Genomic DNA, 23,234 nt, shown 5'->3' on the forward strand with positions numbered 1-23,234 from the left:
CTTTACATATGACTGTATACTCAGGTAGTCAGAGGAATTAAATGCGATCACACTAAATTACAGTGACTTAAATTGTGTGCTTCAGTTAATGTGATGAAAAGTGGCTTTGCAGCTTCCTGTTTATTTGAATGACATGATATGACATGATGTGACAGCTGTTTTCATGCAATTGCGAGCTGCTTGTCCCTCTCCTCCAACCCGGCTGCATGTTCTGCATTTTGACTCTGCCCATTCTCCACATTGAGCAGTGTTTGTGGTGTGTTAGGAGCAGCCTCCTGGCTCTCAAGTGGACAGTTCTGCACCTGAGATGGATCCAGACAGAGGAAGGTCTGGTTGTTGTCAAGAGCATCCAGGCTGGTCGTGGTTGTGACCACAGAATCACTGAAGATCGTGTTTGAGAAGACGGAGTTGAACGTGAATGAGGAGCCAAAGAGTGACTCCTGCACAGGGGATTTGGGGTCATCTGTTGGAACAACAATTGTTGGGTCTCTGGGAGGTTTGACAGGAGGAATGGGCTCAGGCTCACTGTTATTGGTCTCTGGTTTAGGTTGACTCGCTACTTCCTCCTGATTGTTGCTCCCCTCTGTAACCTGGGCAGAGAGCAGGTCAGTCTTAACTGTAACCCTGCAGTCACTATTTACACTGGAGCGTCGGGATGATCCCTCTGCTGTGGAAATGACGCTGCTGGCTCGGGGGAGACTTTTGGGTGACCTGGGCTCTTTGAGTCGCCCCTCTTTCCCCAGAGGGGTGGAGAAGCAGTTGAGACAGCCAGACATTGAGGATGACTTACCCTGAACGTACAGCACTGTGATAGGGGAACAAGCTAAGGCTCGGGTAGTTTCAGCTTGGCCACAGGTCATTTTTGAATTCATCCCATTGAGCCCTGGGTCAATTTTGACTGAGCTTGCTGAATCTGACGAGCGACGCATCACTTTCCCTCTTGACACCCTCCGGATGCTCTTTGTACCCCTTGTGAGCCAGAAGTCCTGGGAGAGCCCAGGAGTTTTATGTTTTGGTGTAGACTGGATATCTGAATTCTGGCTGTTGGTGACGGGCATAGTTGAGGCTTTCTCCTTGTGCTGCTGCTGCTGCTTCTGTGTGTGTTGGGGAGTGGAGGTATCACTGGGGGGCTGGAAGGAGGAGGCGGAGCAGCGGCGTGATGGAGGCTGCTGGACAGGGCTGCTGCCATTTGACCATGGCTCATTTTCCAGGCTCAGGCTGAACTCTCCGCTGCTCTCACTATGGGCTCGACTCGGGACGCCATTCAGCCCTGGAAAGAGATTATAAAGGTTTTATTATGGGGTAACAATAGAATATATACACAAATTTTCTCTTAATCACAAAAACACATGGGCTGTATCAAGATAGTGTTGGAGATATCGGCTGCAGAGATGTCTGCCTTCTCTTAAATATAATGAAACTAGATGGCACTCGGCTTGTGGTGCTCAAAGTGCCAAAAAATAAATTTCTAATTTCAGGAATCATGACCTGGTCAGTCAAGATAATCCACAGACCTTGTTGTGAGCAGTTTCATGCAGGAACTATTTTCTTTCTACCAAACTACTACTACACTTGAGTGTATCACTGCGCAGAAGGAAGCGTGCATCTACTCATGGGCAAGAGGCTCCCGATTGTGACAGTGTGAAATGTAAACATTAATGGCATCCACTTCAGCTGAGCTGTAATGTTAATTAGCTCGGTGGTTCTAGGTGACTTAGTAGCAGTAAACACACAGTCCAACACTCTGCAACTCACACCAAATCAATCTAGATTGATAAACAGCTCTATGAGGAAAAATATGTATATATGATTGTATATTTAATGACCACCAGAGGACAGCAAACTCAAGTCTTTCTCTAACAGTTGTTGGCCTCTGTCGTCAGCACAGAGATTAATATGAAACAAGGTCATGATTGCAATTTGATGGATTTGCTCTAATTCCAGAGCTGGTAATACATCTGTATGCTTGCTGAATCCTCTAAACGAGTATCCACGGGGCTTTACCGTGGTTTTGCTCGTCATTGTCCTCAAATCCAGATGGCACAGCACTGTCACTTGAATCCTTGTCTGTGGGGCATAGAATGAGAAATCACTTAACGGTTACGAGCGACTGACACTTTCCAACACTTTAGTTTCTATGCTTAAAACAAGAAAAGCACACAGGAGCGGTGTCTTTGCTCTACTCTCCTACACACTTTACTTCAGAATCTAACTAATGAAGATGACATGAAACAAATCAGTAGCTCGTGAATGCCTCTACCTGTCACCCAGACTTCAGAAACATCTGGAACAGTGTCGGTGGTGTCTGTGGTTGGGATTGTGACGTGGCCGGATGGTTGAGTGGTGGGAAAATTAAGGTGGAGGATGGACAAGATGGATGTGGTGAGGGATGAGGACAATGCGTTCTTCCCGTCCTCCTCCCCGTCTGCCTCTGACCCTTCCAGCCGCTCTGAGCTGCCTGCCCACCGCTCCTCCTCCAACAGGGCCGAGGGGTACGCCAAGCTGCTCAGGGCTGCATTGTTGGACCAAGGAGTGGAAGAAGTGGGGAGTGAATGAGGGAGGGGGATAGACAGGTGAACTGGCCTTGGAGATTAGGAGGTATTTTTGTTCTATGGTGTGGAAAACATGGAGACGGGGATGGCTTGTTTGTGGTTTTATACAGTTAATCCCTACAGTACAGCTGCCTCCTGGTAGTGCTGAGCTCATGCAGCGTCAGTGCCCTCCTGCAATGCAGCATTTCTTTGACCTCTGAAAAAATACCCCAGATTGTCTTCAAATATAGCCACTCTGCTCAAAAGTGCCACCCGGGTTGAAGTATGTCATATAGTTTCTAACTTAGTGAAGTTAATGCGGTGAAATAAGGTTGGCATGGACACGTTACTAACATATGACTGCTGATTTTACACCTGTTGTGTAGCACCCTGGCTGACAATGATGAATCCTACTCAGACTAAGGTTACATTGGTGTTATGGTGTGCAGTAGAAACAAAATAAAGCACAGTTACACTTAGTATTATCAAGTTAGCAGTGAATAAAAGGCGACAGTCAAGATGAGGGTAGACACCGGACCACAATCTTTCTTACACATGGAACGACGGAAGAGGGACTTGACTTTGTCTCTGTCCTTCAGCCTGTTCCTCATACGGGGAAACATTTTGGTGGCTTTTTAACAGCAAAGTGCAGCCACATGGGAGGCAGACAAAGGGATGGATGCAAGCAGAGGGAGGGGTGTAAGGGAGGAGAGAGACAGAAGGGGGAGATACGGGGAAGGAGGAAGGCAGGAGTGAAGAAACACATTAAGAAACAAGTAAGACACAGGGAAGACATATTGAGGTTTGCTGAGGAAAGTTCACACACATCATGCATCATCATGAATGACCCTTGGGACATGAGACACACACAAACATGCTTATTTTTTAAACACACTGCAATACATGCATTACTTGAGTATTTATTACACTGTTTTACTTTAAAATCCATTTATCCATTTAAGTTTTCACACTTCCTTGAAAAATGCTGAGGTGGAGGGGGAAGTTTTATCAAAGCCTGGGAGGATGTTCGTCCTACAGATACAGCTTCATGTGCAGATGAACCTCTCTGTCTCTTGGCTGTGAGCTGAACTTGACATGTACACACTCCTGAATGATCTTTGTGCCCTGCCTCTGATGATGATCTTACTTCCAGGTCTATGGTTGAAGCGGTGATGGAGGGACTTTGGCACTTTAAAGACACTGGTTCCGCCAAGTCAGTGGGAGATGATGTGGTGAATTCAAGAAAGCCATACTCACTGCTGTTTCGTCGGGGTGAGATGGCATCACCTGCTGAGGCTGAGCCTCCGGAGCCATCTGAGCTGATGAAAGAGCTGTTGTCGTGACAGGGGAGGTGCGGCTCTGTGACACCTGAGTGTGTAGGTGTAGGAGGGCGGTTGAGTCCATGCTCACGGCTATTGGATTTAATCAACTTCTTCAGTTTCAGAGTAATCCAGTTTCCACGTCTGTGGAAGGGCAGATATACAAGAAGAGATTGGATCTGGAACTGGACTAGCTATGAATGTTAATTTTTGTCTCATATTCAGATTAAACAATGCATACTCAAATCTGCTGTTATCAATATTCTTATCTTAAAAATGTTGCAGTTCTTCTTAACTTTACGGAGCATTTTAGCATCTTGCAGCTAATTGTTTTGGTTTACTTCACAGCCCTTATAGCAACATTTTGGGCTGCACTTTTTTTAAAGTGAAAAGCTCTGATAAACCCACAGTAGTCTACTTGCCCACTACCACACAACAGACAGGCAACTTAATAACAAGCTGGTGAACATAGTGGAGCACTTAGCAGTTAAAGATTTATTTCCCTCAGGAAGTTGGTGGAGACCAAAAACAGAGTTAAAACTAGAATTACTGCCTCGCGGTTATATGCCTCTGCCAACTAGTCAGGTTAAAGTTTATATTCATGTCTGTCCAGACTTATATGCAGCCATGACAGTTGAAGATTCGTCAGATATGGATGCTGTAGAGAAGCCCCATATTATAAAACATGGATGATTCACACACATCTTCAACTCAGCAGCTGCAGCAGAGATTTTTATAATCACCCAAAATTAGTGTCACTAATTCAGTATCTAACCAAATGTCTCGCCTTCTGTTCCTGAGTTATCGTGTTGAGCAATGGCCTAAAAGTATTTTTGCAGAAAGTTATGATGTCAAAGTGAAACTGACCTTTGACCTTTTGGGTATAAAATGCCACCCCTTTATCATTTTATCCTGTTAGACATTTGTGTGAAATTTTGTCATAATTAGCATCTTAATTCTTGAGTTATAGCCAAGAACGTGTTTTGTAAGGTCACAGTGACCTTTGACCACCAAAATCTCATCAAATAATTCTTGAGTCCAGTGAACATTTGTGCCAAATTCAAAGAATTTCCTTCAAGGCACTGACATAATGGCTCTGGCAATGGCTGTTGTCGGTGTGGAAGCACAAAAATAAGCTAATGTGAGTAAGACAATTAGCATGTTGACAAACATGACCAGCTTTTCAAAGACCGATGGAGCTCACTGTATCATTGACTACACTAAAAATATTTCTTGACCAATCAAATTACTGTAGATATGAACTGTAATGTGTGAACTTAAATGACATAACTTGAGATTCTTGTCAATTAGCCAAGTACCTCATAGTGACCAAAATATAACAAGTGCTGAATGTGAGAACAGAAAGCCCAGTCATTTCACCACAGTTATAGTAAAAAGAAATCATAGCCATCACTATTATAGGCATCTTACCTGCGAGGAGGCGACGGCTCATAAAACTTGTACTGGTCCATTATCTTTTCCTCCAGCTTCTCCTTCTGCCTCCTCAAATCATTAAGTTTGTCACTGAGCAGAGACAGGCAGATAGATAGGTCATCTGTTATAATTGAGGGCCTGACGTCTATTGTACTTTGGTACCTTTTGTGCTGTTTCTCAGTAGTGTGTAAGCTCATTAACAAATTAGTGTAATATGGTGTAAATCAACACAAGACCCTTTTTAATGCTACGTTATCTTGTCACGGTTTTGGCCATGTTAGCTTACATATACTGTCGCTCTTCAACGTGAAACAGATCCTTGCTCTCCATAGTCTGCTCCAGCAGGGTTCGGTTCTGCAGCATCAGGGTCTCGATCTGGCTGAGCAGGTGGCGATTCTCTTCCTCCAGGTTGCCCTTCAACTGGCTCAGCAGCTACACATCACATTGACAAGCAGTCATATGTGCACATGTGAAACACACACTACTGTGAAATCCTTAAAATGAAAAAAAGCACTATACAGAACACCAGCTTATTGAGTGAATGCAGCCCTGACTCTAAATAGTGTTTGTGCTCAGGTTAATAGTTAACTACAAGGTAAATCTGTATTATTTAATAAGCATTAACACTGCTGCATGTCAGTACCTCACACTGGTTGGTGAGCTTTGTGGAGGTGATGTCCAGTTGCTGGAACTCCTTCTTGAGCTTGGAGAAGTCAGCCTCCAGCCAGGTGTGCTCCAGCTTGGCCTCATTCAGCTGGCTCTTGAGCTGTTTGTGATCCGCCGTCAGCAACTCATTATCGTTAAGAAGCTGACGGTATGTCTGGTTCAGCCTTAAAGAAGAGATACAGTACACAGTGATGTTTATCCCTTTGTGTGAGCCAGCAATCATGCATTAGTCTAGGTGTGCATTAGTGTGTATATGCTCCTTGTGCCTCCTCACCAGTCCTTCTCATCACGGAGCCTGCAACACTCAGCAGCAGTGGTCCTGTGCTGTTCTTTCTCCAGAGCCATCCTCATTTGCTCCTCCTTCAGGGCTTTCTCCAGGTCTTCTAACTTAGTCCGCTGCTGCAACAGGTTATTGTACCTAAAGACACACCCACCACACACATGAACATACAGGGATCTCGTACTGCATAGACAATTCAATGATAGTTCCTAGGTCGTGGCTGTGTCTCTTTTTCCCCTACCTGTCCTGTAGTGTGCGATGCTCCAGCTCCAGTGTGCGATGGGCGTTTTTCAAACAGCCTTGCTTGCCCATCAGGGCCTCATACTCCATGGCTTGCCGCTCATGCAGAGCTGCCAGCCGCTCGTGATCTCGTAACAGCTGCTCATGAACACCACGCATCTCTTCGCGTTCCCGTATGGCACCATCCCGCTCGCTTTCTGTCCCCAAATGCTGCTGCTGTAACTGAGCATTCTGGGCCATGAGGGAGGCACTCTGTGAGTTCAGAGTAGATTTTTCCACCTGAAGAAGAAAAGGGGCCCAGTTGATTAGGAGTTAATGTTACATATCAGTGTGTACTGATGTAGAGGCTTGAATATAAGTATGTGTGGACAGGGGCTGTCACAGTAAGTGTACCACAGAGAATAGTGTGTGTTAAAGTGGCACCTGCAGGTTAGCGTTGTGTGTCTGCAGGGCTGTGTTGTTCTCCTGCAGTGAGGCAGCCTGCCTCTGCAAGGCAAGGATCTGAGCCTGCTGACTGTCAGACTGACTCTCCAGCTGCTTCAGCTGGGCCTGTGTAGCCTGGCGCTCTGCCTCCAGTGTCGCATTCTGAGGAGGACAAGAGAAGATTATTGTAAAATATGACATTAGAACCAGGAGGTTGTGTTAACTTCATGCCCTGCAGCACATTGTTGGTCTATTATTAACATTAATTAACACCAAAAGCAAGTGCGAGTGAGTTTAAGAGCCAATTTTACCATTTTATAAATGGGTCACTATATAGGTCATTTACTCTAATGAGGACCAACTACTTACATTCCTCTCCACTTCGATGAGACGGTCCTTGAGCTTCAGCAGTTCTTTGGTGGCCTCCTGGCTTTCACGCAGCCATTCGCTCATTGCCTTGCCAGTCTCTCTTGGAGGGGTGGAACTCGATGCTGTCCACTCTTCCTCTTGCCTCTGCTGCAGGGCCTCATAGCTCAGTTTTACCTGTGGGGTCAAACACTTGGATCTGTAGCAATGTACAATATACAATGAATTTTTTAAAGAGGTTTTTCTCAAATTGGACACTAACAGGCATGGGCGGATTATGAGACAACAGGGCCCCTGCACAGACATGCAAAAAGGCCCAACCAACTCTCCTGCACAGGAGCAAGACACACAGACTTTGTGGTGGTTTCGCCTAATTTTCGTTGTTGTTTTGCATCTCTTTGTAGTCGTTGTGCATCTTTTTGTGGTTTTGTGTCTCTTTGTGGTCATTTTGAGTCTTTTTGAGGCAGCTGTAGCTCACAGCAGATGAGCCACAGTAGGTCGTCCTCCAATTGGAAGATCGAAAGAGTGTATTAAGCTGTGTGGACCTTGTACTAATGACTAAGGAGGACTCTGGACCCCATGGCTGGACCAGTTGGGAACTTGGGAACCACTGCTTGACCACTTGGGAACCAAATCTATTTTAATATGTAAAGGGAGTATAAATGAGCTGTTAAGGTTAATTTTATGACATGACTTACAGTCTTGAGCTCTTGGCGCAGTTGCTGGTTCAGGTTGGAGGATTCCTGCAGACGAGCCTCCAAAGCTGCCATCTTGTCCTCTTTAATCTGAAGAGATTTTTTCAGAGACGACTCCAATTCTGACTCAAGCATCTTGAACCTGCTGCATAGAGGAAATACAGAATTTTGTACCAACTCTGGCATTATAACACTCCTTATTTCTTACCATATTCACTTAAAATGTTGGGAACTCCAAGCAGTATGTAAGCACCTGCTGTCTGGTGACTCCTGTTCAGCATGCTGTGCACTCTCCTGGTTCAGGACCTTCATTTCCAACTCATGGGCCAGCCTCTCCAGCTCATTGTCTCTCTGCTGGGTCTTCAGCTTCTCGCTCACCAGCTCCTAAAGATGGAAAGTAGATGTGGAGTACACAAAAAAAAACACAAAGACATTTATTGACAGTTTTGGAATTAAAACATCCAGAGCTCATTGAATTAATCTGTTTGGGAAAAAATAAATCTTTGGAGGTCTGGGGCTGTATTCACAAAGGTACCTAGTACAAAGAGTTGCTCCTAGTGACGAAATTCTAATGAAGAAGAAAAGAAAATTCTAATAATTGTAATGTTTTCTTTCCCCTTAAAGTTTTAATTACCCTTAAGGTTAAGACTAGATCCTTGTAAAGTAATTCACAAAGCATCTTAGACCTTAAAAGAGCTCCTAAGGTGAAAAACTGTCAGGAGTAGGGAGGACCTTTAAGAGGCTTAAGAGTTTCTTAATCACAGGAGAAAATGGAAACACAAAGAGGTCAGAGAAATATTCTCCAAACGCTGAATGACAGTGAGTAAATTAAATGCTACAGATGAGATTGTTCAGGGATAATATGGGTGGTTGATCTCATTAGGGATACACACACATTTTCCACCCAACTCAATAAAGCTATAACACCAGAAATAAAATGGGGTGTCCACACATTGGAGGCTCACAAATCTGTGACAACCAATCGCATCTGTTAAAAGAATGTGTCATAACTAGCAATAGGGTCAACCACACCTCCTCACTACGGTAAAAGTTTCTGTCCCTTCCTTGGTCAGATTTGCTCTTAGAACTTTCCTAAATCACTCCTAAGCGTGGACTTCTTACTAAAAATGTTTAGCCTAAGTAAGGAGGAGAGTATTCTCAGAATGTTTGTGAGTACGGCCCCTGGTGGTTGAAAGAATGTAAGCAATGTAAGTTTTAACCAAAACCAAACCTATAATCCACAGAACCAAATGTTCATAATCTTTTTCTGACTATTTGTTAATAAAATTACCTTCACAAGAGATGGTTTCTTGACACCTGGCTAAGTTGCCGCCACTGTGACACAACAATAAACATACACTTTGCAGTATTTTTTACTTGCTTTTATCTAATTTTTCAAATCAAATGCTCGTAGAGTTTGATGAGTTGTGGATCCTATTACACGTGAGGTATGCAGATAAAATCTTGCTAAAGGTAAATTCCCCTGTGAACCCCTGTGAAACACATGGGCACTGCTGCTGTAAAAAACATTAGCACAGCATTATCAGTGACACATCAGGTTAGGTCAGGGCAGATATTTAATCAGTCAGCACAAAAAAAGAGAAAAAACAGACAGCACAGACTCCCCCCCCTCACCTCTCTGAGGGTGGCCAGGGTCCTCTGGTCGATAGCGGCTTGCTTGGTCAGTTCTCTGTTGTCTCTCTCCAGGCCTTTGACCCTCTCAGCAGTCTCCCTCAACCCCTCCACCTCCTTTACAAGAAAACGCATCTCCCTTTCCAGGCTGGCCATACACACATTGCTGCTGTCTAAGTTGGCTTCCTGGATTTCAGCCTGAGAAAGAGGATGGTAGAACAGTAGCTATTTTATACAAGAGCACTATAAGTCTTCCAAACATTATCCTACCATAGGTTAGCACCTGGCACCTTGCCTTTAGAAAGCAAGCCTACCTACCTGTTGGCGGAGTCGTCGATTCTCTTTCTCTAGCTGCCTCTTCTCCCTCTCCAGGACTGTGGTTTCTTGCTCCAGGCTTTGCTTCTCTGTTTCAAGTTGCTCCAGGCGCCGCACAGAGATCCGAAGTTCCTCTAAAGTGGCCTGCAAACTCTGGTTCTCTGCCTCCAGCTCCTGAACTTCTGCCTCTAGGCGCTGAACTTTACGGTCTAGAGAGATGGAGGATGGGTAGGAGAAATGAACAAATTAGTAATTGCATGATTGCATCTCTCTCTTTAATGTTGAATTGATCCGCAGAACCTACCAGTGTTATCAAGGGAAGTCTGTAGATGCTGATTAACTGTGTCTAGGGCCCTGCACTTGGCCTCCAGCCGCTGTGTGTGTTTGCTGGCATAGGAGGAACGTGTTGGCAGACCTGTGAAGATGCTGTCGTGGCTGGGACTGCTGCTCTTTGAGCCAGAGGAGCGATCATGTGATCCAACAAAACAATGGAGCCTATTGTGATTGTTCTCTAAGACTTCCAGATCAGACATCAGTTCTCTGAAATGATCTCCACTGTCTCCGTCCTCTAGCTGTCCTTTCTCCTGAATATGAAGGTCTGGATTATCTGTGAGGAGGATCTCACTCTGGACTCCCTCTATCTCCTCTGCATGGAGTGGATGATGGCAGTTTGAATTTCCATTCAGCAGCTGCTGTGTTACTGTGTTGAGTGGGAATACATTAGTGCGGTTTTGTATATTTGAGCAGGAGGTTTGCAACCTCATGGGTTCACCTGTTGATGAGGTACAGTTGTTGGTGCTACACACCACCTGGCAGACATGATCATACTGAAGGTGGTGGCCATGTTTGGGCTGCGCACTGTTGGTTATAGAGGCGGCTCTGAATTCCTCTATGGTCCTTAAGAGACTTTGGTTCTCCTTCTCCAGCTTCAGCATCCGACTGCGGGTCCTCTCACTCACCTCCTCGCTCAGAGTCTGCTGACCTTCACACAAACATATATGGGCAATTAACTGAAGACTGTGGGGACTTGAGACAGAATATAAGACTAGTTGTCCAGCTCATGTTGGAGAAACTGTGGAACATGCACTGCCAATCACACCTGTATATTATGGCAATGTCCCAAGTTAGGTTTATATTGGAGAGAGGTATTTGATGCCCTTAAAGAGGTTCTTCAACAAGATATTTCACAATATAACATAACATAATTTATGTATCCTTTTCTTTACTTACCCTCACCATTCCAAACAATCCCATCTATTAGTTCTCTCATTACTTCATCTTACTGTATCACCAGCTCTTACCTTGAGAGTTCTCAGTGGTCTTGGACAGCTGCTCTAACTCCCAGCCCAGATGCTGGGACTCCTCCATGCTCCTCCTCTGAGCCAAACACAGAGCCAGGTTCTCCTCCTGCAGATCCTCAATGCGCCTCCGATCTGCCTCCCTCTCCTGGAGTGGAGACACAAAGTATCAGCAGAGGTATGAGGACAGATTCTGTCCAGCCGCAGAAAGGACTGGATGATCATTAAATCTTCAAGAGGACTTATGCATCAGTGTTTTTCCTTTTATACTGCTACTACTCTCCTTGTGTGCAGATGTCTGACCTGTTCCATGTCATGGACCTGGGCCTTCAGCAGCAGACCGTGTTTCTCCAGCTGGTGGATTTTATCTGAGCGTGCCCTCCAACCCGCCAACTGATCCTCCAACACCTCTTTGGTCTCCTGTAGCACCCTGTTATCCTCCTTTACCTCCTGAAAAAACACACACATACAAAAAATGTATCAAAAGATTTAGTAATTTAGTAAGTTCCAAGCATATATATAATCAGAATTCATGTCTTAATATTCCTGGTAAAGCATTTATGAGACTGCTCCAACCTCCACTTTGGCCTTGTAGAACTCCATCTTGTGCAGTTGCTCCCTGTAGCGTCCCACCTCACTCTCCAGCTTGTCTGCCTTTATGGCTCTCTCTCTCAGGGCGTCCAGCTCGTCACGGTAGGTGCGGGCTGCACGGGCGTCCACAAGCAGCTGGGAGTTCTGGTGAAGGTTCAGGCACAGGCATGATTTCTAGCAAACACTTAATGGCACTCTGCATCAATCTTTCTCAATCGGCATATGACGGTTTCCTGTCATTGTCAGTTTGTTTCGTTAGTTGTATTTAAAGCTGCATTGATTAATGATTAATGGCTTTGGAGATCTCAAAAGACCAGTTTATAATACATGGCATAAGAGTATAAGAGTACAATGTTGAACATTTTGAATGATTTATAAAAGCTGCAAGGCCAAAGTGTCCATTCGTAAGATTAGCATTTGTTATAAATAATCTTGTAAATAGACTTTATTGTGTACAAAGGTTTTTTCCTATGTTTTTCTTGTTCCCTTGTTCTTTCCTTTGTGGGGTAAGCTATGTGACGTATGGTGCACAGGTTGTTGTTAGTTAGAGTTAGAAACACACCCTTCTTACCCTACCCTTTAGTATTCCCTTCACATTGCATGCCTTTCAGCTCATTTTTTTCCTATGGTCCGCTACTTTACTGTTCTGTACTACAAACTGAGTACAAACAAAGTAAGCAACTAGTTGGTGGAGCATTTAGCAACAAAAAAAGTAAGATATTTCCCTGAGGGGTTGGTGAAGAAAAAAAAAACAGAACTAAAAGGAGAGTAAATATTGGATTTACATTCATCATGTGGATGGAAACACGACTCCAAATGAATGCTAATGTTGCTCTGTTTGCTGGATGTATAAACAGGCAGCTATTTGCTAGCAATGTTCGACAGATCAACTTTATAATGTGATAATGTGTCGATGTTGTGTTAGCTTGTTCCGCTGCCCCAAAGTGGTCGAATAATCAATAAATGCTGCTTTAATATGCAACAACTGTTTGGATGTTGGGCACACTTTAACCATGCTAACTTGTACAGCCACAAGGATTAAACAGAGAATACAAATGAAGATCTCCTGTTCAGACAAATCCATATAAGCTCTGGTTGTATCTCTCAGTCAGAGTTCAGAGCTTTAAATTGCTGTCATTAAGCACTGCTCTGCAGCAAAATGTGGTGTGCAATAATCTGCGTAATCTGCAGAGCGGTCAGGAGGTTACTGTGTGTCACCATCAGAAGGAGCTGCAGTTTATACTTTGTCTTTTCTGAATTCAAACCTCCTGCTGGATCCTCTTGAGCTCTGCCTCCATGTTCTCCAGCTCATGTCTGCAGTCCAGCATCTGCTCACTCTTCTCCTCTCTGGCGGGTCGGATGTGAAGTGCAGAGAGACAAGCAGGTGGGCTGGTTAATGTGCACTACTTTTCTGCAATATTTTGATATATTATAATACTGAAAATGATCCAAACAAATATTAATTTCAATCACTGTTATGAGGGAACAAATTTAAAATGCTGAGTGGCAAATTCAAAACAAGTAGGATCATTATTGGTGTTATAAAACTTAAACTACAAACTTCTACTGCACAAACCTACATACAATTGATTTCAATATAAAGCTCCTTATACCCCGATTTGTTTAGTCTCCCATATATTGTTGCTAAACAGATGCATGTTCAGATATGCACGTGAGAGAACTGTCTAAGGCCAGGGCCATCCATGATGCTTTAAGTGATATTGTGTTTGCTCAGAGGCAGCAGTGTGTGAATCTGAGCATCCCAACAAGAGAGGACAATACAGCTGAGAAGATGGGATGGAGAGCAGCGATGGGACTGAGATCTTGATCGGATCAGGGTTTGTGTGTGTGTGTGTCCGTGTGTGTGTGTGTGTGTGTGTGTGTGTGCATGCAGTATCCGCTGAATTGCAGAGCCAATGTGGGTCAGTGGTGGTGCGCAGCCATGAAACCTGCCAAGCGGGCAGTAATGTGGGCCACACTCCCAGGGGCATCTCTTATCCTGTAGTATCTCTCAGTTTCTCATTCACTCTCTATTGGCAGCTCCCCAGAGCACAGGCTAACTCTAACTCTAACAACCATCCTGAACTGAAACTCATACTACACCAAGAGACTATATCAAACTCAACAAGCACTTATTGTGGGGATGGACAACTCCTACCAGTGTCTATTTTTGATTTCATGCAATTTTTTTTTTATCTTTTTAAATTCCCCTAATATTAGTTTTAAATAGAATTAACTATCTGGTACTCACAGTTCTTGTCTAAGTCGTCTAATTTTGGCCTTAGAGTCAGCCAGCTCCACTGCCAGGTGTTGTTGAGTCCCCGTCTGCCGCTGCATGCTGGGAGAGTAGCTGCCGGACTGCGGGCTGGAGGGGCTATTCAGCAGGCTCACCACACCTTCCTTTTCTTGCATTAGCTCTGCTATTGTCTGCAAAAAGGGCTGGTTACAGATTAGCTTTAGCATCACTTCACCTCCTAAAATCTGAGCACTCAGAGTACAACTGTTAAAGCTTAATTAATTTAACAGTTTCACTTCCCACAGAGAATTTTAACGTCTTATCCTGCACACTTTATACCCAAAATACGACTTCATGTACACAGTATTTTTTAGATTCATACACATGTTCAGATGAAACATGCCCATTTCTCTTAAACAATCTGAAAAAATGATGAAATAAAATCAATATACCTCTAGATGGGTGTCCCTCTGGTCCAGCACATTTCGGAGGTGCGTGGCCATGTTCCTCGCTACGGCCTCCAGCTCATCCGGGTGCATCTCGCTGGATTCCAACCACTGCAGATCCAGAACATTCTCCTGACTGTGGGTCAACTGGTTAACATGGGACAGGACAGTCAGGGTCGCAGGAAAAAGCCAAATATAATGTGAAAAAATACAAAGTGGCAAAAGGATCCTCAGGATGCAGCTCCACAGTGACATAAACAGTTACTATTTTTCTTCTCAATAAATCCTTATTACTTCCAAGAATTTCATATAAACTGTTCCTCTCATAGTATATTTAGCTAACAAGACAAACCTACTGTATACAGTATTCTTTATTAAGCATGACTACTGTATACAAACTGACTTCCTGTACAACAAAACTGTGGCATTGCAAAGCTCATGTAATATGAAGTCAGATACCTCCTGAATATGTACGGCTATGGCAGCTTTTGTGTCAAAGTCAAGCGTCTGGATCCTCTCAATATACTCCTCTTTTTTCTCACACTGAAAACAAAAACAGAAACATACTTAGCTCTCCACAGCTCACGCAGTCACTTTGTTTGAGGTTTTCTGCAAATAAAATCATCATGTCGGCATTTACCTGCACTGCACAGCCCAACAACAGCAGCAAAAGCGTCTTCATCTCCTCCAGACTTTGTTCTGCGTGGGGAAAAAAAGTTCATTATCTGAAATAGAACTTATCAGATTGAAGTATTGAGGGCTGCTGGCATGGATTTAAGTTGAATAGAGCGCTGGCTGGTGAATTTGGGTCACTTCTTGCCAAAGCCTTACCATCACAAGGCAGTGAGGTTATCAGACTGATAGAGTGCAATTGAATTAAACCTGTATCAGAAAGAGCTAAAGCAGCCTGTCCATTTGGAAATACTGTAACCATTTCCAGTTTACGCTGACTGCTTTCAGTGTTGGAAAGCCTGCTTGGGGGAAAATGCTACCTGACTTTCATTGCTCACTAATTAGAAACAAAGATTATTTCATTGTTGCCTTTTCCTTTATGCAATTAACAATTACATGATCGCTATTAGCTGACTTTAGTTTCATCAACACACCTGTTGTAATATATATTTTTTTAAAATGATGGATATATCATTTTCTTAAATGACATTTTCTTTTAGAGCTTTCAATTTGACCAGTTTTGCAGTGACACTACGTCTATATTACGCATGTCCACATCTCAGGTAAATTAAAGGATACTCTACCGACAAAATGATCATTCTATATAAATTATTCTCCCTGTTTTACCTTGAATTTATGAAGAAAGCTACGTTTTTCTCGCATGCCTCCATGGTGAACGAAGAATCCAAAAAACAGAGAAAATTCCTGATGTATTGAAGTAAATGGGGGCCGCATTTAACGACAACAAAACTATATTAAAACATCCATTTACAAACTCTCACACAATTAATGCAGTATAATCCAAGTCTTATTTATCCAGTTCTATGCTCAGTACTTCCCAAAAACATGTATTTTCACTAAAACCTTACTTTTTAAACACGTCTGCATGTAAGTAGCACTCGTGGGAAAACATGTGTGCTTGAACTCTACTCATGCATTTCATTGGGCAGAGTTTGAATGCATGCATTTGCCTAGATGTGCCTCTTCAAAAGCTGTGTGAGACTTTGCACAGATGTTCTAATATAATTTTGCTGTTGTTATACACTGCTTCCATTTGCTTAAATTCATCAAGGTTTTCCCTGTTTTTGGATTCTTCGTTCATTGTGGAGGCACACAAGAAAAACAAAACTTTCAAAACGCATGCAACGTAACAGGAAATGATCATTTTGTGGGTGAAGTATTCCTTTAATGGAAATAAGTGCAGTGCTTATTGAGTATCAGCAAACAGACTAATCAGGCTTCCAACCACATACTGACTTAGCAGTTCCAATAGAGAGGAGAGACGAGGAATAAAAGAGCATACCACAGTAAGGAGTCCTGCCAAGCAGCAACACGTTTGGCAAAGGAATCATGATTAACTGTCTCAGATTATCCTGCAAGAGAAAAGGAGAGAAACGGAGAGGAACGAGGGAAATGGGGTGGAGGAAAAAGGCAGATAGGAACATTTTAGACCAAACTGAAACAAGGACACTTCTTGCGGTCTAGCCAAAGTGCTTGAATGGACAGGGACGTATGTATGTACAGCGCATAGCAGCTGCTTCAACACATGTATAGAAACACAGCCAACAAATGGAGGAGCACCCTGAATGGGTAGATGACAGAGCCAGTTTCCCTGGTGCAGGGGTGAGATCCACCAAAAGTGTTTGGTACAGCCTTGTATCAGGCTATAAGTAGCTTGCAGTCATGTGTGTGTGTACAGGATGTGTGCTGGTGCGTGTGCAGTAATTGTTGATAGCTCCTAATCTCCACCCTGTAAAGTTCAGGAAACTATTACTAATTCCCATATGCAAGGAAAGCTACAACTGACATTTAGTCCTTGATGTAATCTAGTCCACCCTGCACCAACAATTACATTTTCCAGTGACTGCCACCGTGACCCTTTAAGGAAAGTTCAACTGAGTGGCCATGAATCTCACATCCTTCTCTCCTTTCTTTGCTCAGTGTGATTACGGAGTGTAAAACTGTTTTAAGTTTTAAGTGTTAGTAGAAAACTTTGATACAGAAGCTTGTTTTGAGGACAATGAAGAAGATGAAAATAGAAATATAATAAGAATACAGGACCTTGCACTAGATCAAAAAGTGCATCTTACTGTCTATCTATTCGTTCATCCTGATAACTGTGTAAGACATACCAGTTTTTCCTAAATGTCACTAGAAACCAAGTCAAAAAATGTTGTACAATTTCGTGCATTCGTCACCTCCAGAGGATGAATCATGCTGACTTTGGTGGTCCCTGATTTCTCCTCTAGTGCCACCACTAAACTGCCTTTTTTGTTTCTTAGTAAAATGCCTTTACAACAACTGGATAATTGCCATGAAATCTAGTACAAACATTCATGGTTCCCAGATGATGTAACCTAATGATTTTGGTGGTCCCTGACATTTCCTCTTGTGCCATCAAACGGTTGACATTTGGGGGTTTGACTGAAATATCTCAACAACTGCTGTGGAATTTAATAGACAATCACGTCCCCCTCAGAATGAATTGTAACCACCTTGGTGATCCCCTGACTTCTCATGTAGCACCACCATCGGCTCAAAACATTTAAATTATCCAAAAGACCTGCAAAACTAATGAAAGTCCAATCAGTCTTAGGGACCTAACACACCAAGGTGGTGAATGACTGTCAGTCAATGTCAGGCCTTTGGTGGGCTTCTGTCGGTGTCCTTCACCGTTGGCATTGAATCTGTCCTGTCGGTTTTCCTTTTTGAATGACCTGCACTTGTATAGCACCTTTCTAGTCATCTGACCACTCAAAGCGCTTTTTACACTATGAGTCACATTCAGCCATTCACACACACATTCACACACTGGTGGCCGAGGCTACCATACAAGGTGCCACCTGCTACTCAGTTTTTAACACACCAATGGAACAACCATCAGGAGCAATTTGGGGTTCAGTATCTTGCTCAAGGATGCTTCGACATGTAGGCTGGAGGACTGAACCGCTGATCTTCCAATTGGTGGATGACCCGCTCTACCTATGAGCCACAGCCACTCACATGACACATGTCAAAAATAGACTATCATTAATGGCTCCTGTGGAGAGTTATTTCCTTTCAGACCTGGAACATACATGCTAGTTAGCCGTTGCCTGTAGTCTTTGTGGTGTGTTCATGTGTATCTTTTTGGCCATGGCGATGCGATGTGATGCAACATTAGGCCTACATTGCTACTAGTTCTTTAATGCTTGTTTGGTATGTCTGGGTCTTTAGCTGATGTGTTCAGTGCTAGATGTATAATAAAAATAAAGTATAATATTTACCATGTTCACAATAAATAGTAAATATTAAAATTTAGCATGTTAGCATTGAGATTGTGAGCATGTAAATGGTAGCATTCAGCTCAACACACTGCTGTGCCCGGCCTCGCAGAGCTGCTAGCATCACTCTAGAGACTTTTCTGTCTTATTTTTCAAGCAGTGGAGAAGTCAAGTCCTTCAGCTAACCTTACAACATAAAAACAACCCAAATTAGACCAGCATAGACGTGATTTTCACAACAGCAGTTCAAAGATGCAAGAGCTGCCCTACATCTACTTTTACTGCATTGCACTTGTTCAGGGGTTATTTTAATGAGCAGAGGAATACATAAAAAGCTGCAGTCTGTCTCAGGCATAAATGAATGCTGATGTTTTTTCCTGCCTGTTAGGTCCTTGGATGGAGAGCTGGGTTGAGAGTGATTAGAGTGGGTAAGAAGTAATCAGACTCTGAGTTTACCAAGACCAACTACAGTATAAACAGTGATGAGATATGATGATTTTAGATATACCATTAACCTGCTGTACCAATATATATATACAACCCCATCATTCCTTTGCAGGGCTAATCTCAAGAGCGTGTCCTGTTCTCAGTGAAATTACTTTTCTTGTGCTCTTAACAGAAGAAAGCTTAACTCATATTGTACTTAATTACTCTGACACAGACAGCAAATCCAAGATTCAGCATCAGTGGTGTTTGCCAATGAATCCCGTGACTTTATGTGTCACTCTAAAGCTCTGTCTGTTTGTGGCTCTGACTGCAGCTTTACTGTGGCTCTAAACTTGCTGCTGTGCTGATAACACAGATGTGTGTGCTTGGCTGATATTTAGGGCATGCATCTTAAGAACTAGTTGATCTGCTGGGACACAAGTGCGACCAACTATCTGGCTTTGCGCATGTGTGGGATGGAGTGTGCGTGATGGATGATGCAAAACTGAGGCAATTGAAAAAGTCAAATGTTTAGATATGATAATCCCATGTAGGGAGAGATGGAAAGCTTAACAGCCTGCAGCATGGATACATTATATAACATATTATATGGCTGCAAAACAAGGGGAGGGAACATCCAAAACTCACCAGATAATACGTCTTGATTTGCTGAACAAGGAAGTTCAGGTTCTGGATCCTCTGACTTGGATCCCTGCTCACTTTGTTTGCACCCTGAGGTGTAGCTGAGGGATTTCTGCAGACGGGGTGCAACATAAAGGCATTTTACTTGACATTTCTACTATTCACGCTCAAACAAATGGTTGTCAGTGGAATGGAGTGAGAGGAAGCTACAAGCTGGTAAAAGTCTTGGCTCAGGCATCGCTGTGAAAACATGTATGAGGTCTCTATTCATTCCTAACTTTAGCCTGTGCGACGTCATTCTTTTCAGCCAACAAACCACACTGTATTTGAGCCAAAGGGGGTGGCATTGGACTTTCCACCCAAAGGAAACCCTTTAGCTGGATTCTTGGGAGCTGTTGGCTCGGGCCTAATGTAGTCTGGGGCTGAGCTGTCATACATTACGGCTGAAATGCTATCATTCAGGAAGCTTTATGCAGTTATATAGGTCAGACTTCAATTTGCTACCCAGGAACAGTTGCTAGGTGCAGATTTCAGGGGGATGCAGGGGTCACATCCACCATAGAACATGTCCTCCCCAGTATAAACGTCAAACTGGCAGAGGACTTTCACTTTGACATAATTAGACATTTACACCATAAATGAATGCAGAAAAAGTAGTCTGGTGCATAAAAATTCACCAGAATGCAAGAAATCAAGTGTTTGGTGCTCAAAATTTTCTGTTGAAGGACCCCAAAGCCCCCGTTTCATATGTGTCCCCTCAATATTGAAACAAAACCAACGCCCTCAGTTGCTAGCACAGTAATGGACTGAAATTTGAAGCACATTGCTCCAATTTCTTTTAGAACTGGGAAAAAGATTCAGACAGATTGGATGACCGAGAGATGCTGCTCTCCATCTCTGTGCTGTTTGTCCTGTTTCCCTGCCTCCCCCTCCCTCCCATCTGTGTCCCAGTGCCACTAAACACCAGCAACAAGGCCCTAATCCCAGAGGGTCTCCCAATCCAGGAGATTATCCCGCCTCTTCCCCTCCCCTCGGCACAGCATTGTTTTGCATTTAGAGCTGGTTATTGTGACCCTGGGGGATAAGTGGGATGAATGGATACTGTAGACTTGGGGTGGCTAGACAGCGTTATCCACAAGTGCATTGGGTCATCAGTTTTTTTACCCTTTCTTTGCAACTCTTCAATTTCAGTTCTACTGTCAGTGTCTTAAGTGTAATTTCATCCCAACGTGAAGACTAAAGACAGCGTCTCGCCACCTGTCAGCTCACATTGCAAACTGCCAGAGGACCATCAGTTAGTAATTGTCAAGGGTGAGGGTAATTCCCTCAGAACATAAGGCACCCAAATCATAATCTCGTAAGTAGCATCCTGTCAGTATCTATGATGGCCCTCATGTCTTGGGCCATTTGCAGTCTTTTTCCTCTCAGTGTCTCTAACTTTCATGTTAATTCTAACATTTCTTAAGAAACCCTAACCTGTAAGCAATGAGGAAGTTGCATTTAAAGACCGCTGCAGACTACAAAGATCCTCTTTATTGCTGCAGAGGGACAAAGCCAGTACTGTTAGAGCTTGTGTATTAGCAGACGTTTGATACTGTATCAGTCGCTGCTATAGATGAGGGGTGAAGATATCTAATTATTAAAAAAAGATGTGGGCTTAATTAGGATGATTTCTAGTATTTGAATGATGCACTCAAGTTAATAAATCATTATCAGATGCTGAATCAAGCATGACAGACAACATCTTCGAAAAACAGGCCACTAATCTGAACATCCATCAGGACAGTGCTCACAGCCTAGATTAGAAATGTGACAAATGAAACACAAGCTGTGAGAAAGCTGCAGCATGAGGTGACTTACATTTGTGTCATTATGTCATTCAGAAAGACTCCATCCAGTAATTCAGAGAAGTCCAAGTGCATGCCTCCATCATGTGGCACGAATGTCTTCACCTATATAGAGGACAGTATACAGGATGACAGGCTGACATCACAGTGTCTGGCAGGAAATCAGAGAGCCTTCTGCATTACTTACCCAAGTGACAAGTGGGCTCAGCATGAACTGATCCAGACAGGGCAGAAAAACTCCACTCTCCATGGTTACAAAGGCTGTGGGTGATAAATCTCAACAGAATATCCCAGATGTTTCAGTCAGGCAGAGACTGGCAGCAGCTACATTTTCTTCACAAGTGAAGAAGTGTTGCTGAAGTGCACCATCCTCATCGTCCCATCCATCTTATTTTAACTAGTTGAGTATCTCCTCTCGGCACTGCGGTTCAGACTGTCGGTGTTTTCACTCAGAGACTCCTCTAACAGCTACATCCACACAGTTGAAGCACAGTCCTATCCGCATTTTGTCCCGCAACACCACACACACACACACTAACATCCTCCCTGGTCCTCTGCTGCAAAGGCATCTGCCGTAAGCCCCCCTCCTCCTCCTCCTCCTCCTCCTCCTCCTCCTTCTTTTCCTCCTCCTCCTCCTCCTCCCAGCCTCCCTGCTCGTCCCACAAAAGAGTTAGCTCTGATGTATGACTGATTTCAAAATATGTCCAACAACCAAAAGTGACAGGTTATCCAAATGTCCTAATTCCTAAACTCGTAGTGTCGACAGCACAACGTGAAACGCTCCCTCCCTCAGGACAGTTTGCAGCCACTGCAGCAGAAGTGCTAAATAGAGCTATCTGAAATATCTTTGCCTTAATCTGTCACCATGGCAACGGCGCCCCCACCCCTCCCCATCAGCAGCAGCTTCTCTTTCACACGGCAACAAAAGCAACCCTGCTGCTAACACACCCACTTCAACATCACACACTCACACACTGAGATGATAGTTTGTTCATGATCAAGAGGATATTTAACAATGTGCAGCAACTTTCTGTAAAGTTCTGAATATGCTTTAAACTATTAGTCATTTGAATTTACTCACATAGTTGAGCCAAATTTCTCAAAAATAACTTATAAACATTTACAAAGTTTCCCTTAATATACCCTTCATTATTTTCTGAGTAAATCCCCTCAACATAAGTAGGATGCAGCCCATTCTGATTGCACAGTAAAAGATTTAAGCACCACTAAAATGACTGACTGAATTTAGGCTAAAAGGTTGAACTGAATTCGAGACAGACTCCCATGAATCTCACCAGGCTTCTTCCCCTGAACACAAAACCTCCAAACTCATCATGCCAAACTTTAGCTGACAATGGTAGCAGCTTGTGATGGTGCTGTGGCGCCACCCTGTGTTAAAGACTGGAATCTGTACATGTTCATAGATGCAGCCAAACATACTGTAAAGACCTTGTGCATTTACTCAAGTAATGTAATAAGCACATTTTTAAGGTACTTGTACTTTACTTGAGTACTTTAATTTCATGCAACTACATTTCAGAGGTAAATATTACACCTTTTACTCTACTACATTTATTTTAAAGATTTAGTTACTAATTACTTTTTTTAAAAACTATTTTGTATCAGTAATCTAAACTTGTAAATAGGTTATCATATATTCTTAAAGGTTAAACCACCCAGCAGAATATAGAGCAATTTAAATGAGCTCCTTCTTTACCAGCTGCAACATGAAATTCATGACAAACAGATAATAGTATTAGTAAATACAATTCAATAATATAATATATATAATTCTGAAATGGGCCATTCTACATGAGTACTTTCACGTTTGGTACTTATATATATTTCGATGCTAATACTTTTACGTGAGCAACATTTTGAATGCAGGACTTTTACTTGTATGTAGTGTATT

At 43.1% G+C, this 23,234-nt stretch overlaps 1 protein-coding gene across 3 annotated transcripts; it reads right to left on the reverse strand.

The window, feature by feature from the left end:
- Positions 1-31: 31 nt before the first annotated feature.
- Positions 32-21,889, reverse strand: LOC117255931 (girdin-like). Of its 3 annotated transcripts, XM_033625185.2 has the most exons (29): positions 21,510-21,698; positions 21,336-21,427; positions 19,482-19,587; positions 16,448-16,517; positions 15,113-15,171; positions 14,932-15,015; positions 14,479-14,619; positions 14,042-14,217; positions 13,056-13,137; positions 11,776-11,934; positions 11,503-11,649; positions 11,203-11,347; positions 10,206-10,883; positions 9,905-10,110; positions 9,590-9,784; positions 8,208-8,338; positions 7,958-8,099; positions 7,263-7,436; positions 6,894-7,055; positions 6,472-6,749; positions 6,225-6,368; positions 5,928-6,114; positions 5,571-5,716; positions 5,282-5,374; positions 3,789-3,994; positions 3,085-3,162; positions 2,261-2,512; positions 2,005-2,067; positions 32-1,270 (listed from the first exon to the last, which is right to left on the reverse strand). In XM_033625185.2, the coding sequence occupies exons 1-29, from the start codon at positions 21,570-21,572 to the stop codon at positions 162-164; spliced, it is 5,568 nt and encodes a 1,855-aa protein (XP_033481076.1). In that variant the 5' UTR covers positions 21,573-21,698; the 3' UTR covers positions 32-161. The 3 variants fall into 3 exon arrangements, with proteins under 3 accessions (XP_033481076.1, XP_078022238.1, XP_078022239.1); XM_078166112.1 differs by lacking the exon at positions 2,261-2,512; XM_078166113.1 differs by lacking the exons at positions 2,261-2,512; positions 3,085-3,162 and having other exon boundaries at positions 21,510-21,889.
- Positions 21,890-23,234: the final 1,345 nt, after the last annotated feature.

This window comes from Epinephelus lanceolatus, chromosome 3, assembly GCF_041903045.1.
Source record: "Epinephelus lanceolatus isolate andai-2023 chromosome 3, ASM4190304v1, whole genome shotgun sequence".
Lineage (NCBI taxonomy): Eukaryota > Metazoa > Chordata > Actinopteri > Perciformes > Serranidae > Epinephelus > Epinephelus lanceolatus.

Bases quoted from the DNA above. Each gene is read 5' to 3' on its own strand.
- LOC117255931 (XM_033625185.2), bottom strand. From the start codon at position 21,572: ATGGAGAGTGGAGTTTTTCTGCCCTGTCTGGATCAGTTCATGCTGAGC. The intron at 6,750-6,893 runs GTGCCACTTTAA...TTTCTTCTTCAG, and splicing joins CACACAACGCTAACCTGCAG to GTGGAAAAATCTACTCTGAA. The intron at 6,115-6,224 runs GTGAGGAGGCAC...CTCTTCTTTAAG, and splicing joins CTCCGTGATGAGAAGGACTG to GCTGAACCAGACATACCGTC.